The following is an 18,047-nucleotide window of genomic DNA, read 5'->3' as shown; positions in this document are numbered from 1 at the left end:
CAGGGCTCACTTGATGTCCTGTTAGAATTTGAACCTTGTTTTCACAGGCTGGTGATTTATGTGAAGGCTGTGTCTGAATGGGGTGGGGAGGGAGGTGGGAAAGCTGGGAAGTGACCTGTGCTGTTTGCTTGTATAACCAAACACCTCTTCCTTTCCTGCCAGGTGAAGAATGTCATATACCACGCTGTTAAAGATGCAGTTGGGATACTGAGAGCTAACGAATCCAGCCTTAGCAGACCGTGACGTAGAGCGCCTTAACCACACACACTATGAAACAGAAGCGTTGGCAGCTGTTTTACCTACTCAGTCAGGACCTCTGTGGACTTTGAGATTATATGAATGTTACCTCATCTTCCTTTCAGCAGTACCAGAGGGTTGTGGTACTATGTTCTGTGTATTCTTCCAATGTTTACAAACCTGATATGTATATGTAGTAATATGTATGGACTGTGGCATACTGTGAATGCTCAGTTGCAATAGAACTTTATATGGAGTTGCTCTCCAAACTGTACAAAATACCTCCTATAGAACTGTTGGGAACTATTCCAAATTACTCGTTTGAAAAATATTACTCAAGGCATTGTAAAGCTTCAATTTTCAAAATTTATTTTGGGGTGGGAGGAAGTAATGGAATCACTGAGTTCAATAACCAATTTACATAAAGAGTAAGAATGCAGTTCTGGAATTTCACATTAACATAGAACTAGCATTTAAAAGTAGCTTTAAGCTATTGTATAGTAACATAGAGATGGGGGTTAACCATCTTTAGGTAAATGTATTTAAATTTCTAAATGTTAAAAAAGAAATTTTTGATCAAATGTCTTCTGTTCGAAACTGCTCTTTAATTTGAACTGTTTGATTCTCTGGTTTTTAACACTGAATGGTCTACATAAAAATTCTTCTATTTCAGATACTGTTCCTTGCCTGCCCTTTTCAGTTGACTCTTTAAAGTGTAATTAATTTGATGCAGTGCTTTGAAATGCAAAAGAAAATGGTGTATCATAAACTGTTCACACTGTGTTCTAAAGTATTTGAAAGCTTAGGGTACTGAATTTAGTGACAGATCTGTTAATAGCTACTTTTGGTTAACCCAAGAATGACTTAGCTGACTGACTGCTGCTTCTGGGCTGCTGCCAGCACTGTGTGGTCTGTGTCAAACGAGTTTCAGTGTGAAAGGGCACAGACAGAACTCCAGAATTACTTGGAGAAAGACTGAAAACATCACAAAACTTAGAACAGGCACAGGGGACAAGAGTGGAAAAGTGTATTTCTCATCTGCCAAGACAACCCTGAGACAAAACAAACTTTTCTGTTCTTCAGTTCCTTCCTGGCACTGAAATGTGCAGGATAAGGATGGCTGTTGGGAAGAGCCAGGCAGGAGAGGAAACCTCCTTCTAGGTAGCCAAAAGTCACTTTTCTGAGTTTCATGCAACAACTGGATGAACTCTCTAGTACTTCACCTGCTGATTATCATCAGCATTAACTGATCTCAGTCTGTCTCAGGTGACAGGATTCTTTTTCAGAGAGACTTACTCTGCTCTGTCCCTCTGAAATGGGGACAGGCTCCACTGACACACAGGGAGTAGGAATCTCTTAAAGGGGTTAACTGAAGTGGACTTGAAGGAGGTTTGTCTGCAGCAACACCTCCTCACTGTGCTCAGTGGAGCTTCCCCCCCACATCCATGTGCTGAGGCCTCTGACAGTAAATACCTTGTCCTAGTCCCTTCAGCTGGCTTGATTTGGCATTTCATGCTTGAACTAGTTGAGTATCCTTAAAGGCAACACTTCAGCTGGACATTCTCTTGCAGTACCAAGTTGAAGTAAATGAAATAAAGCAGGCTCATTGCTTTCCTTGGAGCCAGCTGGAGCTTTGTGGGCAGCTGCAGTACAGGTACTGCCCAGAGAGTGAGATGAGTCACATCAGGAAGGGTACATCACACCCTGTGCATGTCTGTGAAAAGACTCATTGTTGAAGCTGGATTTTGAGCTCTTACCAAGGCGCTGGTTCAGTCAAAGTTTTATTGCAGCTGTTACCCACCCCGCTCTTCAACTGCTTTCGTTTCTGATATGTCCTTTCTGCATTTTTCAAGATCACAGGAAGTAAACTCTCCTACTTGCCTATTCTTGTTGCATTTGGGGTGGAGATGGAACACCTGGGTTGCACAGCCCTGAAGCATTGGGGATGTTTTGCCACCCCCTGGCACAAAGGTGCTTTTTATGGCTGCAACTGGGAGCAGTTGGACACCATGTGAGAATCTGTGCCTCATCTGTTTCTCCACCCTTGTTGTTGTGATACAATTATTTATAGACTTAGTTTTCTTTTTGTAAGTCTTCCTTAAAATTAGAAACTCTGTCCTTTGCCTGGGAGGTGCCTGGGGCAGTGACAAATTCAGGTGAAAAGCATGGTTGGCTTTGCAAACTGCCTTTTGTGAGCCACAACCTCTATTTTTCCTGAAGCTTTCCCTGGGGAAGACACACCTCTTCTCTGACTCCAAAGTGTGTCATTTAAGCAGCAGCAGAGAGGGCTGGCCATAGCCACAGAGTCTGGAGAAACCTTCCCAGCACTGCCAGCTGCCCTGCCCTCACTGTGACACTGCCCTGGCTCAGATAGGCTCTGCTCTGATCATCCAGAGCTGGAACGGAGCAGCTCTGTAACAGCTGCTCTGACTGAAAGCTTCTCTTTTCCTATGCAGTGAAAGGCCTAAATGTGTTAAAAGAAACAAAAAAAGGGTCTTATAAAACCAAAAGGGAGGTGTAGGAAGTAGGTATTGTTTGTTAAAAGAGTCTGAAGTGATGCAAACTAAACTGATGCATGGCAGTGACCGTTAAAAGCAGCTTTAATAAAATCTGTAGTGATTCAGGAAAACAAAAATCTTACACCACTGAAGGGTTTTGGTAACAGATTAAGCCAAAGTGCCTTTTAGGAAGAGATGCTGCTTGAAGCTGAGAATATATTTCAGGACTTTATATCTAAAAATATGCAACATTACACCACCAGTGCCATGTCACCACAGCCCCTCCCGGGAACACGGGCTGAACAGAAAATGGGAAGCAAATCTCACAGACTGCACTCCCCAAGAAGTATATTACAGTAGTTTCTTGGAGAACACAATCCCCAGAAAGAAAAAAAAAATAATATATATATTACATAAAGTATTCTCACATAAGTTTTGCATTTTGAGGGTAGGACAGAATCAGGCAAAGCCAGCTGTACACATCCCTCCTGTCCCTAACTCCGGAGTGTGGCCAGCCGCGACTGCATCGCTTCGATATCTTCCTCCTCATCCACAGCAGCGGCTGCTCCCATGGGCTCAGGCTCTGGAAGAGCATCTGTGACTTTACTGGGTGCTTTACCCAAGGCCCCTGCAACGACAAACAGGCTTGTTAGTTGTGCTACACCTTCATTTAATAATTAGCAGCTTTCAGGGACAGCAGCAGCACTGACCTGCCAGGCCCTCGGAGCCTCTGTGCTCCCACAGCTGCTGGGAGGACGCTCTCGGCTCCCCCCCCAGCCCCACTGCTTGCCTGGGAGCTCCCACTGCCTGCCCAGCAAGAGGGGAGCTGCTCCAGCCAGGAAACAGGGTGGGAAAAGCAAAGGAGGATGCAAGAAACAAAGAGAGGGCAGCACGCCAGGCCCTGGGCAGGAGGTGCCAGCAGGGTGAGAGCCGGGGAGCTGCGTCTTCAGCGTGGTACAGCTGAACACAGCCCTGTGCTTGTCACAGGAAATTTGGGTAAGCAGCATTCTAAGCATTAGCTAAGCCAAATAACTAAACCAGCAGATCATTACTTCATGAGCTGGAAGGCAGAAGGTGTGGGTTTGGGAGGGTTTTTTTGTGTGTTTGTTTTGTGGTTTTTTCTCCCCCAGCAACTCAAGACACAGCATTTTACTGCCAGGACTCACCCCACAGCCTACAACTGAAGGCAGTGCAGCTGAGTTTATTTCTTGGCTTCATTAATAACAGTATCTAGTCAATCATACAAGTTTCACCTTGTTAAGAAGATTCACTGCACAAACCAACACTGATCTGTTAGAGCCTCAATTACAGAACAGCACAGACAGCAGCTGATGGATATTAGTTCTGGTTTACTGAGCCTCACCAGGCACCTCAGCCAGTATTCCCTGAGAAACCAGTTTGTCAGAGCTCTCTGCCCATTACCAGAGGCAGAGATGAGAGAGCAGAACAGATGAAGATTTAAATTGCTGTGTCTTACTGAACAGAGCGGGGCCTCTGCTCTCAGCAACACCCACAAACTCACCAGCTGTAATTTCAAAAAGGATTTTGTCGATTTCCATCTCAGCTTCCTCTTCCATCTCCTCCTGATCCTCCAGGCCTTCAAAGGTGTCCTCCAGCATTTCCTCTATAATTCCAGCCTAGCAGAAAACAACAAGGCAGTATGTGATGCCCTTGGAAACATCAGAGTAAGAGGACACACTTCCTACTTTGGAGATCAAGTTACACCTATCCAGGCATTTCATAACCCCCTGGTCGCTCCTCCAGCTTTTTGGATCAAGGCTGTCCTGTTGCAGGAGGGTGGCCAACACACCTCAGTGTAAGCACATATCTCTACAACTGCTGCACAAGAAAAGCAGGAAGAAAACTGAAGATTAAATACATGTGTTCTCACTTTGAAACCCTCAAGCTGTTACTCATTGTCATTGCACATCCAAACACCACCAACCAGCTTTCTCCAAGTATATGAAATACAACTTGCAAACCTCAGTCATGCAGCATGAGCTGTGTAACACACTGTGAAAGTGCTGTTTGACACAGCTTGCCCTTTTTTCTATCTGCATTTGAAAACACTCCTTTGCAGGGCCTGCAACCCAGAGCTGGCCAAACTGCCTGGTGCACAACGGTGAAATTATTTAGAAATAAACTGATTTGAACTAAACAGTCTACACTGGTAAGAGGGGAAAAAGCAAAACAATTTTGGTAACTGAAAATGTAACAGTCATGTCAGAGGCTTGGTATCCTTTCAAATGGGAGCACTTTCATCACATGGAGACACTGATGTGTAGATGTTTTAAACCCAGTATCAGACTGGCCATAGAATCACAGAATGCCCTGAGCTCACACAAGCCCTCTGTCAAAGGGGCCACCCAAAAGGGACCACCTCTTGTTCCCCTAAGCCTGATTTATGTGCTAGATCTCACCTTCATCATCTCTTTGGACAACTCCCTCATCGTTGCTTGGATTTCAGGGATTTTCACTAGATTTTGCATAGCTTTCATGACTTCTGTGCTCTTCTGCAATGAACCTGCTACTCTGAGGACAGCTGTGAAGGAGAGGCATAGAAAAAAAGTTTAAATAATCTGTGCACTGCTGAAAGCAGAGAAATTTCAATCCTCCCTGCATGGAAATTTGTTTACATTCAGCCGATTTCATTAAAAAAAGAAACAGGCATCCCACTTCTTCTTTTTTCACTATCTTCCTGGAAAAGCCCAGCTTGTACCCACACTGGAAAAGCCACATTTATGGCAGATCTGCTGGTCCTGTACGATCATCTGGAGCAACCCAGATGTCCTGCAGAGAGATTTCAACCCACCAGTTCATCAAACAGAGAACCCCAAGCTGCTCCTGCCCAGGCCCCTCAGCAGCCAGAGGCCTTTGCTGAGGGTTTCACCACTGGAGCTCCAGTCCAGCCCCACATTTGACTGCTGGAACCTCCTGCCCAACACTGGGTACTGGAAACTAACTCTGGCAGAAGTTCTACTGCAATAGTTCCACAGCAAGGAGTAAGCTACAAAATTAATACTGAAGCAGTTCAAACTGAATTTAACAATACTCTTTCCAGAGGCTATTCTCATAATGTAATTTACAGAATCTCCTCATATGTGTCAATACACCAAGATCAAAAAGCAATAATTAAGGGAACTTTGAGGTTTTTGAATTCTGCCACCTAACTTTGCAGCTTCCTAGATATGGAGAACTTACCTGTTTGTATATAAAATGGTCACTCCTTAACGAAGCAAAATGAAGGTACAGCATATATTATTTTTCATTTTAATAATGTCTTTAAGAGCCTTACACTTGTAATGCTAACAAACTAACAGAAACTTTGCCTTGAGTGATCATTTCCCAAGTTAATACAAACCCCAGACTGAATTCTAGATTCCTTCCTATTACCTCTCTAAGTGTATCAGAACATTTCCAGGAAGATGAAGATTCTGGCAGTTGTTACAAGGAGGAGGCTGCTTTGAGTTTTTTCCCTTTAAGGGACACCTCAAAGCTGCAAGGATGGTCCTGCTTCCCTTTCCTGAGTGAAACACATGGGGAGCCACATCTCACCTATTGTAAGATTACACTGAAGGTTCATGCTACAACTCCTGATTTATCACTCATCCAGTGTTAAAATCTACTTTGATAATGCTGGGGTGGGAGAATACTTAGACATTTCAGTTGTATGTTAACCTCCACCAAGACTTTCCCTCTCTAAAGCTTTCTGCTCTGCTTGTTACAGGCTGGAATGTTTTCAGAAAACACTGCAAGAAGTCTTATTACAACAGATTTCTGATGTGGGTAAGGAATAAGGGAAATACAATGGTTCTGGAGGTGCACAGAGGACCAAGGAGGGTTTACAGAGAACAGGTATTAAGGCAAGGGGCAAATGGATTCATCCACACCAAGAAAATCAAACACTGTTCATCCATCTCCATTTAGGTGTCAAGTGTCCCCAGACTCTTGCTAGAGAAACAATCATCTACAAGACAAAGGGAATTCTGTGGAAGTAAATTAACCTCCTGTTACAGATTCTGTCAAAATCAGTGACACAGGCTCCACAAGGATAAAGGAATATTAGGAATGCATTCACACTGTTTAGGAATGCACACTAAAAACGTGCCCCAAATTATTGTAAAGGAGTTCAGTTTCAGGGCACACGATTCTCACATCACTGCAACCCTCAGGCTCTGAGGAGAGGTGTGAGATGATCTGCTGAGCAGCTAATCAGAGGAAACAGGGAGCCAGCAAGGATCTAGGGAACAACAAGGGGTAGGAACCCCAGGAAACTAGAACTGGGAGCTCCCTGACTACTTCAGAGTGGGAAACCTACCCAGGCAGGGGAGTGGGGGAACAGCCTCCAGAACATCCTGCAAACTGACAGGGGTTATTGCCTATGGGAACTCATTATGGGATGCAAAGGAAAAGAGCATGTTTGGACTCAGGAAAAACTTATTATGGATATTTTAAGGGGATTACAGGAACGTGACTGAACCTTAGGGGAACTACCTCTGCCTGCATTTGACCTCAGTTCTGAACACAGAAACCTCAGACCTCACCCCTAACACTGAAACAGTCATCGTGCTTGGGCTCAGAATTTGTTCTTACCCAGCTGGTTCTTCATCCCCATGAGAACAGAGTTCATGTGGGCTTTGGATGCATAGAGTTTGCTTACGGCCTTCCGGGAGCGGATCAGCTCCTTCGCCAAGATCACACACACATCCTTCTGACCCTTTTTGGCAGCATCCTTTACTGACCTCTTCACCTTCTCCTCTTCCCTCTGGATATCTGGAGCACAGAAAAACACAGCATGTAGTGACAAACTGCTAAGGATTTGGAAGAGAGATCAGTCATTTGTTGAGGTGTGTTTTCAACACCACAAAGAATTGTTTCTGCTTGATTTCAGATTCTCTCTGTTACTCCACGACCTTGTTCTAGGCTGATTTGCATGTTAGCTGATGAATTCAACTAAATATTAATAGGAAAATTCTCATTACTGAACATCCAGCTCTGTAATTTCCTAAAGGACTGTCTGGGAATATTACTGCATGATGTTTAGCTGACTAAAAGGAATTCTTAAGAAGCAAAAAAGGTCCAGTAAGAACAAAGCACTCTGAGATGACTACTCGACTTACAACTTCAAAATAACTTCCTATTGACTATTAAACTGGTCTGATATAAATATATAAAAACAATACACACATATGTAATATATATATGCACAGTTTAAGACTACTGCACTGATTTTCTGCTTACAAGATTTTCTCTTCCCTGTCCATCACCAGATAAACCCACTTCACCAGGAAGGAATAAAGATGCCACAAGGAGTTCAAACTATCAGTCTCAGCAGACAGACAGGCATTTTACTAGCAAAAATGTCAGACCACATTAAAATCCCACACCCACATGCCCACCTTCAAGTGAATTTGAGGACTGTTGTAGGCAAAACTGTTGACACTTTCCTAAATCCCTGAATCGTGTTTTTCTGAAAAAAACACACATTCAGTAAGATTGTAGGTAGGACGTTGATCTCTAGAAAGTTTTACATATACACTGCTTTAAAAAAAAATAAGGCATAACCACTTGCATAGTGAATTTATAAGGGTGTATCCACAAATTCGGGAGTTACTTAGAACCACAGATTTGCTAATTACTGCCAAAAAAGCCTTAATCCTTGCAGGTGAACTTAATTATTCCCCTGTCAGGCCTAACTTATTGAGCCTCAACTGGACTCTAGCCAATACACCTGTACTTAAGGAGTCAAGGTCCTGAGTTTCTACTGCTCATACTTTAAACCCACATGCATTAGGTGTTCCTATAAACCGGCACACTCATATCACAGGCTGCCCAGGGCTGAAGCTATGGATAATTTATCAGGAAAAACTAGTCTGGCTGGAGAATCATTAGATTTGATTCAAAACAGCCTGTTCAAATTCTCCTGGCACCCAGCTTTGTTCAACAGCTTTTTTTAAGAGAGAGCTAGAGCAGGAATATTGAACTAAGCATGAGCACCAAAGAGGTGGGTTTGAACTATTAGACCCTAAATAGGCTTCCTTAAATACCATCAGTTTCTCTAGCACATCTGATGTGACTGTTCACAATTCTGCCCTGTCAGGTAACACTGGCTGAGAACAGCAGGAGCCAGGTACCCCAAAAAGCCCAGAGTAAATAGTTGATGGAAATGACCACAAGAACAATTATTTCTAGAAAAGGCTCTGCTCAAATTTAGTTTTGAGTCTTCTTGGTTTATGCCTGACAAGTTACACGTTGGCAAGAACCAGAAGTTGCCCTTTTATAAAAACAAAGGCATCAACACCCACTTTTTGGCACAGGCCGACCTGGAGACTTTGATGCAGCTTTTCATGTTGGAGTTAATGAACCCTGTACTCAAGACCAGTCATTCTCTCCATATCAATGGGGCCTTTATCCTGAAGGACTGGCAGAAAGCTGTAGGATCACAATTAGAAAAACATATCCTTGCTTCTTCCTCACTAATTTTTGCAGTAATGTCACAAGCTTGATGACATTTGTATGTCAGACACGGGACTGAGCCAAGTCCCAGAACATCAGAGCAGGTAGGAAAGAGCTGAAGTGGCCCAGCAGGAAGCAGAAAGCACCAGAAGAACCCCAGCAGTACTGGGGAATTTCAGCATTCACTCTGTCAGGCTGAGAACGACCACAAGTATTGTGTTACTACATCCAGACTCGAGTGCTTTCCCTGGCATGACCAGTAGCTGAATATGAGATTAGAGGCACAAGCAGGCAAGAACAATCAGCTCCATCTTTGAAGGTCAATGCCAGCTACGCCCCTCAAGTGAGCCAAAGTCACCACCCCAGTCCCTCTGCAGCACAGAGGGACAAAGCAGCTCAAAGCACCTGCCAGAGGGACTTGCAAGCCCAGCAAAGCACAAAGTTCCTGCATTACTCCAACTGCATCAACTCAAAAAAATTCCATTTTGAAGTAACAAGGACACCTTTCATTTCTCCAAACCTTCTAAGCCCTCCAAAGCAGCCTACACACAGGAGTCCAACAACAGATGGTTTCAAGCATCGTGTTGCTATTTTAGTAACTGCACTGACTGGGCGAGCCAAGTGTTCCAGTGATCCAAGCCCACTCAGTTCATCCCAGGTGGATCTAGTTTTGCCATATCCAGACACATCTTGCACAGCCTTCCCCAAGGAAACTAAGACAGGCCTCAGCTGAGCATCCTTAGTCAAAGACCGCAGGGATTTCCTGTGTAAGGCTCAGCTGAAAGGACAAAGCACAGCAGAATCCAACTACAGCGGGTGATTTTTGAGAAAACCTCCAGTGGCATGTGCCTGTCATCCTTCAGGAGCAGCCTGCTAGCCTGGGAAGTGTTCAGCAGAACCATGAACTTCCACAGCTGACACTTGGTAAGACGTGAAATCCTGGCACAAAGCTGTTCTGTACTTTAATGGGAATTATCAGAATAGCAGGTGGTTGGTGATTGGTGCTGAACTGTATTTCTTTGAGTGTAAGACTCTGAAATACAGACATGTTTAAAGCTGTTACAGTAACCAGATTTACATCCACACCAAAATATCAGATTACCCCATAACCCAATACCTACATGGGCCATTACAACTATTATGGCATGGATAAAGTTAAGAGAAAACAAAATTTCATAAAACATCAATAGTGAACATGTGGGTAGTTTGCTCCTTTGAAAGATGTGACTTCTTATTTTGCTAATAAGATCAGCCACACTGCAGTTCTTCTGTGCCTGGTACAGCCACACAAAGTGCCCTGGAGAATGCAAAACAATTCACAAGCATCATGAACATCCCTGTACATCAGTTTTCCTGGAAAAGGCATAAACTCTGTTCCTCATTTTACAGATGACGAAAAAGACAGACTTTGTACTGCACAAGCATCTCTCTTATCCACAAGTGGGGGAAGACACAAACCCTGCCAGGCTACTCCAGAGGCATAAGGTGGGGATGAACTAGGAAGGGAGAATGTACTCCTTGAGGAGTCACTCAAAGCAGGCATGTGCCTGGTAACCAAATGCTGACACAAAATATCCTTTACCAGCACATCCTATGGACAAAGCCTGAAGGCGGGGTAGAAGACAAAAAGGGGAAAACAAAACCTAGCCCCAAACCCATTTTCAGGTTCAGGAAAGGCAGGTAGAAGGGAGAACAAATTTTGAACAAACAGCAGTGTAATAACAAGCAACTCCTCCGCTTTTCAGGACACCTTCAGCAGTGCAATGCTCATAATTTAAGAGCAAAACACCCACCCACTGAGAAAATACTCTTTTTTTCCCTCTCTCACTTCTGTTTGTAATTTTCCCAAGCTGCCAGCAAGCTACTTTTGTTTGGCATGTGCACTTCACAGCAGCACATACCACTGGAACTTTCTACCTGTGGAATTACATACCACACTGATACTACTCATTAAATCAAGGTGGGTGAAATTCTGGACAATAAGTCTGATTCATGTTATCCAAAGGGATTTAACAGCATTATGTCTTAATGGGAGCATACAGGTTCTTTTGAAAATTTTACCTGGAGAACCTCACAGCGACACCATTTTGTAACACAGACCAAGTGTGGTCCCAGGATCACATTCATCTTTATTCCAGACGTGAGAGAGTACAGCAGGTTATTAAATTTCATAGCCTGCCTCAATTAAAGCAAAAAAAACCCAAAATCTTGGAGGCAGACAAGGAGAGGAAAATCAAAAAATGAGACACAAGTACAAACCTCTGATCTGTCTATCAATCACTCTCATTTCTTTCCTTATCTTCAAGGACCATTCATTGACCTTAAAAAGAAAAAGTGAGAGTTACTTGAAATTCCAGCTTTAAAACTATGCTTTTATACTTTCATGTAACCTAAATATTCGGTATCAAAAGCAGCACTTCAAAATACCCAAGCTTTAAGTGATTTCATTATTCAAATTAAAAAAACCCAAAACATTGCAGAGATACCACCAGTGACTGCACCACTCTGAATGTTCAGACAAGGAGTTAAGGAGGCCCTTTATAGATCCCTCCCAAATGAAATGCTTCTATGATTCTATGAGGTGATTTGTGAATCAGACACTCCCTGCCGAGCTAACTTCTCACATCACACCCATGCCACCGTGCAGAGGGAACTTGCCACAGGGGATTTCAGCATAAGGTAGAGACTTTGGCACAGGCCGACAGCACCAAGAGTGCTACTCCCTATTTCAGTCAGGAGGATCCACAGGAGGTCTCCAAGCCAGCCCTCTCCTCAAAGCACAATCAAGTTCAGAGTTCAGAAAGGTTGTCTGGGGCCTCCTCCACTGAGTTTTGATACTGTTTGAGAGCAGAGACTTCACAGCCACTCTGGGCACCTGTTCCAGCACTGAATCTCACCTGTGGTGAAGACCTTCCCTCACGTCTGATTCAAAATTCTCCTCTGGCCCCCTGTGGCTGTAGCCCCTCTCCTGTCACTGGGCACACCTCAGAAGTACCTTCTCTGTCTTGACTACAACCCCACTGGAGGCACTGAGAGGCTTTAGACCTTTAGAGTAGAAGCTTTGGTGCTACTTTTATTCTTTGCAGCACAGATTTTGCCCATTATCTAAACAAACCCCCTAAGTATTAAATGATCTCTAGTTGATGGACCCACTGGCACACTGTTCCTGCTCGTGCCCAGGCCACTCAACCAGTCTAGTTGGCTGCACAAGCAGTTTCCTATGAAAACCACCTCGATGTTTATGTGATTATTTTTTTTCAATTCAAATGAAAAGCTTTGTCTAACTGAATAAGCTGTACAAAGGAACTGTAAAACAAGTTCTCTTCAGTGCATGAGCCCAGCAGGGCAACAGATTTAGACTTCTACCAGTCTCAGAAATGCTCTTGGTCACAATGAACAAGACCATGTTTTGACTGCAGAACAACCACCACCATCTGAGGTGCCCAAGCATGAAATCTTCTGAAAAAAAATTAACAAACCCAAAGCCCTGCAGAGCTTTGTGCATATACAGAAGTGCAGAGGAAAAAAGCAAGGGGAAGAGATTGAGGTAAAACAGAGATTTGCTCTACAACTTTTATTCCAGAACAAACCAACACATATTAGGCCTTCCTGTAGGAGCACAATCAGCAAGTCTGACATACAAGTCACATGAACCACAGCAGGACTCGCAGCCTCTGTCTCTGGGATGTACAACCCAGCACAAAGACACCATTAAACCACAACTGGCTGTGTGCTGTCACCAATCCCTGCTGACTCTGACAGCAGAAACCTCTTGGACAGCTCACTCCTAGCCCTGCCCAGCAATCAGCTGCTTAGCACAACTGTCCTAAAGGCAGAGCTGGGTGCTTCTGCCTTCCCTGGTGCTCCCAACACTCATCTCCTGTTTTGTGTGCAAGAGAAGGAGGAAATCCCATTGTCTTTCACCCAGGCTACTCCATGCTTTCAATTACATAAGACACAGCAATTTCCTGAGCAGTAAAAAACCCATTACTGCCCATCTCACCCAGAACATAGGGGCCCTGAGCACAACTCCACACTGATGACACTGTTCTGTTTCCACTCCTGACCTAAACAAAACCATCCTTCTCACAGCACTGCACCACACCAGAGTCAGCCAACAGAACACTCGGCTGGAAAGAGCCAACTTGGACTACAGTGGAGGGAAAACCACTTTTTATACTCAGACAATCCCAACATGGCATTAAATGTATAGCAGATCCCCAGTTTTAGGCAGGCCAGAATGCACCAGCTCCTCACAAGGAATGAAGACATTTGACTTGTATCGTTCATAAACGAATTATCTCCTATCAACAGAGTGGGCACACAAATGAATCCAGGGCAAATCACTGCCACTCCAAAAATCTCAGCCCCTCCCTATCATCATCCAGCTCCTGCAGTGCTCAGATCACCCCCTCCAGCCCTACCCAGGGCTGCATCTTGTGCAGTCAGACACAAGGTAAGTGGTGCTGTTCCCCCACCAGCTAGGGAGCAGAAACAACTACTTTTTCCTTCTAAAGCTGCTGTTACACTCAGGAGGAAAGGCATTTCTTATTATTAATGGGTCTCTCACTCTTAGGGCCCATGAAGTGCTCACAGCCTGCACCCCAAGGGAGTGCTCAGGACAGCAAGAGGACCCACGTCACCTCTCCCTACACCTGTCCCACAGTGCCTTTGCAGGGTTTTCTGCAAAGAATCCCAGAATTGTCAGGGTTGGAAGGGACCTCTGGAGATTACCCAGTCCAAGCCCTCTGCCAAGGCAGGGTCACCCAGAGCAGGTGACACAGGAACACATCTAGGTGGGTTTGGAATGTCTCCAAAGAGAGAAACTCCAAGACCTCCCTGGGCAGCTTTTCCAGTGCTCTCCCACTCTCAGTGTAAAGAAGTTCTTCCTCATGTTGAGGTGGAACTTCTCATGCTTTAGTTTATGGCCACTAATCCTCATCCTGTCACTGGGCACCACTGAGAAGAGTTTGGCACCATCCTCCAAGAGCTCCAAGGTGACCCACAGACATGCTGTGCTGCTGGGAAACACAACAAGCTCATCAGTCAGGAAAGGCAAAAGAGTGGCCATCAGACGTGAGCCAAGAACTCATCAGTGCAGCACCACCACGTGGTGTGGGCTGCTCGGTTGTGTGATGTGTTACATCAGTCTCCAACCCCAGCTCTCTCTGTGGGATCTTGTACCACCACTCGGGAGCAGAGGAGACTATGACCCAGTCCATGTGGTGCTCCAACACAGGCAGAGGAGGAAGGGAAAAGACATTCCCAAAGGAACATTCCTCATCCAGTTCTGTCACCCAACAAGCAACAACCACAACCTGCTCTCCTGGGACTTGGCTGCTGCAAAGCAGGGAGATCTGGGAAGTGAGATGAGGGAAGATTTGTGACACTGCAGCTTTTCTGAGCCCTCAACTCATGTGCCTGCCATCCTGCTGCTTTTCCAGCACCTCTAACGTACTTGATCTTCCCCTCACCATATAGCAAACATTTTTTATTAACACCACTTTTTTTATTAACACACTATTTTTTTAAAATTAACATATTAGTAGTGATTTATGAAAGGCAACAATGAAACCCATCCATGGCTTGACTATTTCATCTCACTGTGACATCAGAAAGCTGTTGGCAGAAACAAGGCTCGCTCAGTTTGTCTGCAGACTCACCTTCCCCCTCCAAGTCCCCATACTGCAGCTGTTCCTAATTGTGTCTGCAAGGGGAGCTAGAATTATAGAATCATGGGATGTTAAGAGGTTGGAAGGGACTTGAAAGGCCATCCAGTTCCAACCCCCTGCCATGGGCAGGGACACCTTCCACCAGACCAGGCTGCTCAAGGCCTTGTCCAACTTGGCTTCGAACACTTCCAGGGATGGGGCAACCACAGCTTCCCTGTGTGTAACCCTTTCCAGGGCCTCACCACCCCCATAGGGAAGAATTTCTTCCTAATATCGAAGCTAAATTTCCCCTATTTCAATTTGCACCCATTCCCCCTTGTCCTGTCACTACAGTTCCCGAAGAACAGTCCCTCTCCGGCTCCCCTGGAGCCCCCTCACACACTGGACGGTGCTGTGCGGTCTCCCCCCGCCGCCTCCCCGGGCGTACCCAGGCCTAGGCCGGGCCCGGCCCCTCTTCACCTCCGCCCGCCGCCATGGCAACGCCACACACCCAGGCCTCCGCACGAAGCCTCACCTCCCGGCAACCTCCCAGCCCCCTCCGATCCCCCCGGGGCGGGTACGGTCCCTCACCAGCTCCTTGGGCGGCTTCTCGGGGGTCTTCCCGAACAGCCCCATGGCGGCCGCCCCGCCCGGCGCTTCCGGGTTCCCCTGACGGGCGGGGCCCCGCACTGCGCCTGCGCCACCGCCACTGCGGGCCCCGCCCCCTCACCGCACGCGGGGCGGGGCCCGGAGGGCATCGCCCCTCCCACTGCCGCGTGCCCTAGGTCCAATCACGGGGCGGTGCCCGCGGCCCCGCCCGGCGCGTGAGGGGCGGGAACGGGCTGAGGGAGCGGGGCCGGGCTAGGGGTCGTTTGGCACCTCGCACCCTGAGGGTATTTGTAACGTATTCACAGAATCAGTGCGGTTGGAAAAGGCTTCTGAGATCACCGAGTTCAGCCTATGACCCAACACCACCTCGTCCAGTCTTTCCTTAAACACCTCCGGGGACGGTGACTCCACCACCTCCACGGGCAGCCCATTCCAATGTCTAATCACCCTTTCTGTGAAGAAATGTCTTCTTAATGTCCAACCTGAACCTCCCCTGGCTCAGCTTAAGACTAATCTAAACCTCCCTTGGCACAGCTTTGAGGCTGCGTCCTCTCGTCCTGTCGCTGGTTGTCTGGGAGCAGAGCCCGACCCCCACCTGGCCACAACCTCCTGTAGAGAGCGAGAAGGTCTCCCCTGAGCCTCCTTTTCTCCAGACTAAACACCCCCAGCTCCCTCAGCCACTCATGATAGCACACGGGCTCCAGACCCCTACCCAGCTCCGTGGCCCCTCTCTGGACTCGCTCCAGCACCTCAGTGACCTCCTATTCATCCAAGCGCTCGCTCACACCACGCTCCAGTCCCACGGGAGATCAGATGGGAAAGCTCACAGAAGCCGGTGCCCACCTTGCCCCCCCCAGCTGCTCTTTCCGAGATATCCCACCAGCCAGGCCTGGCTCATCTCCACCCTCCACTCCGCAGGGTCACCTGGCCGAAATGAAGGGACAGCTTGGAGCCGCCCCGCTGGAGCTCCAGCGAGTCATTCCATCTCCTCACGCCCCGGTGCACAAGCTGAGGCAGAGACGACTAGAAATAAATCACTGATGCACAGACTGAGTGGAAAAGCTGAGGAAGAAAAAGGTGCTATTAGCTTAAATATAACTCTTGATACCTCACAATTATACTTACCCTCATCATTTAATTACCAGAGAAAGATATTTTAATGACAGTTACAAAAATGCACAGCTCACCTTTGTGTCTTTTCCTTCCAAAAGTCTAACGCAGAACAAAGATCTAAACAAGCTTTGTAAAGGGGAGCTCATTTCAGGCTGGGCACCATCAGTGGGAAAGCCAGTGTTAACAAAACGGGAATTGCTGAAATTGAGACTGGCAAAGACCTTCAGAGATGATTTAAATCCACCCTCTGTAACAGCAGCACAAAAGCATCCATCAGCCTCATTAAACCTTCTGAAATAGGTAACCTCACCTCAGTCATCTGACATTTTCTGTTTACAACTGGTCTCCAGCTTCCAGGCACGAGACATCAGGGAACAAAACACCACTTCAGGAATGTTTAGCATCTCGGTTCTAAGACTCTTCACAAGCACCAGCACAACCCAGCCCTGTGAGGCAAAACAGGCGAGCAGGGAAAGTGCTGACCTTGTTACAGGCACAGTCTTTGCTTCCTTCTCCTTATGTGAAACCGTCAACGTGTTGGGGAAGGGTGTCTGAGATCTTGCACTCGGTAGAAAACAATCTTACTTGGATGCTTCTGCTGCTACTGACACGAGCATTTCGTAAAATAAACACATCCAACTGCTTTTTCTTTCCTGTTGGGACTCCCAATACACTACACCAGCTGCTGTAGATTCTGAAACAGATGCATCGCCAGGAACTGGATCACAACAATTTATATAACCCAGACACGAGGGGACCGAAAGCTACCTATGGTCATAATTACCTGCTCGTACGGATGTGCCCTCAGTGGCTCTCCTGCTAATTAAACAGCAGCTTGGGTCATCCATCAAAAGAATTCGCGATTAAAGCAACGGAGGTCATTAAAACAAGCCTTCAGCTAAAAGCAGGTGTGCACGAAGGTTTGCGAACAAGGCTGAGCCTGTGCAGAGGAGTGGAGCTGCTGGGGCTACGTGTGAGGGTGAGGAGGCGAGCCTTCGCAGCAGAGCTGCGCTCCACAAGCCCCCAGTGCCCCGAGGACAGAGCCTTGCGCTCACAGCGTTTGGCAAATTGCCGAGATACCGGCAAAACGCTACAGCGGGGCTGTAACACAGCGGCTCGTCAGCACCTCGGCTGCAGCCTTATTTATACTCACAGAACTTCTCCCCCTTTCCCCTGGCAAGGCCTCATTTCAGTGCAGGTTTCAGAGCAGTCCTGAAACGAGGTGGATTTCAGCTACTCATGACAGGCACATACGCCAAACTGCTGCACAGACTGGAAGCAGAAATGATCTTTGCCCTCATTATGCCTCTCTGATGCTGTGCCGAGGCTGTAATGACAGAGACAGGGCATGTACTGGCAGCCCTCAAGTGGAATAAAAATGACTTTCTGGACCACAGGAGAGTTGCTGATATTATGCCCCTTCCACCTCCCTCCTTCAGTGCTGCCACAGGGAAAAAGAAAACAAGAAGAGGAAAAAGGACTC

General features: G+C 46.4%; 2 protein-coding genes across 5 annotated transcripts in view; one reads left to right on the top strand and one right to left on the bottom strand.

Moving 5' to 3' along the window:
* KDM3A (lysine demethylase 3A) overlaps nucleotides 1–911 on the top strand; it is a 30,980-nt gene extending 30,069 nt beyond the window's left edge. For 2 of the 3 annotated variants that reach the window (XM_032686329.1, XM_032686330.1), the window contains exon 26: nucleotides 163–909. In XM_032686329.1, the coding sequence (XP_032542220.1) occupies nucleotides 163–243 (81 nt within the window). In that variant the 3' untranslated portion in view covers nucleotides 244–909. Of the gene's footprint in view, nucleotides 1–162 lie in introns of all 3 variants that reach the window. The other variant, XM_032686328.1, reaches the window with a different exon arrangement.
* Nucleotides 912–2,819: 1,908 nt separating this feature from the next.
* CHMP3 (charged multivesicular body protein 3) lies at nucleotides 2,820–17,740 on the bottom strand. Of its 2 annotated transcripts, none has more exons than XM_032686335.1 (6): nucleotides 15,434–15,557; nucleotides 11,451–11,511; nucleotides 7,329–7,508; nucleotides 5,156–5,277; nucleotides 4,258–4,372; nucleotides 2,820–3,363 (listed from the first exon to the last, which is right to left on the bottom strand). In XM_032686335.1, exons 1-6 carry the CDS (start codon nucleotides 15,476–15,478, stop codon nucleotides 3,230–3,232), a joined length of 657 nt encoding a protein of 218 aa, XP_032542226.1. In that variant the 5' UTR covers nucleotides 15,479–15,557; the 3' UTR covers nucleotides 2,820–3,229. The 2 variants fall into 2 exon arrangements, with proteins under 2 accessions (XP_032542226.1, XP_032542227.1); XM_032686336.1 differs by lacking the exon at nucleotides 15,434–15,557 and adding an exon at nucleotides 17,718–17,740 and having other exon boundaries at nucleotides 2,935–3,363.
* Between the last annotated feature and the right edge of the window lie 307 nt (nucleotides 17,741–18,047).

Source organism: Chiroxiphia lanceolata, chromosome 4 (assembly GCF_009829145.1).
Source record: "Chiroxiphia lanceolata isolate bChiLan1 chromosome 4, bChiLan1.pri, whole genome shotgun sequence".
Lineage (NCBI taxonomy): Eukaryota > Metazoa > Chordata > Aves > Passeriformes > Pipridae > Chiroxiphia > Chiroxiphia lanceolata.
This window is presented reverse-complemented; position numbering and strand designations above follow the sequence as displayed.

Bases quoted from the DNA above. Each gene is read 5' to 3' on its own strand.
- CHMP3 (XM_032686335.1), bottom strand. From the start codon at position 15,478: ATGGGGCTGTTCGGGAAGACCCCCGAGAAGCCGCCCAAGGAGCTG. The intron at 11,512-15,433 runs GTGAGGGACCGT...TTTCTTTTTAAG, and splicing joins AGAAGCCGCCCAAGGAGCTG to GTCAATGAATGGTCCTTGAA. The intron at 5,278-7,328 runs GTAAGAACAAAT...TCTCCTTCACAG, and splicing joins GGGGATGAAGAACCAGCTGG to CTGTCCTCAGAGTAGCAGGT.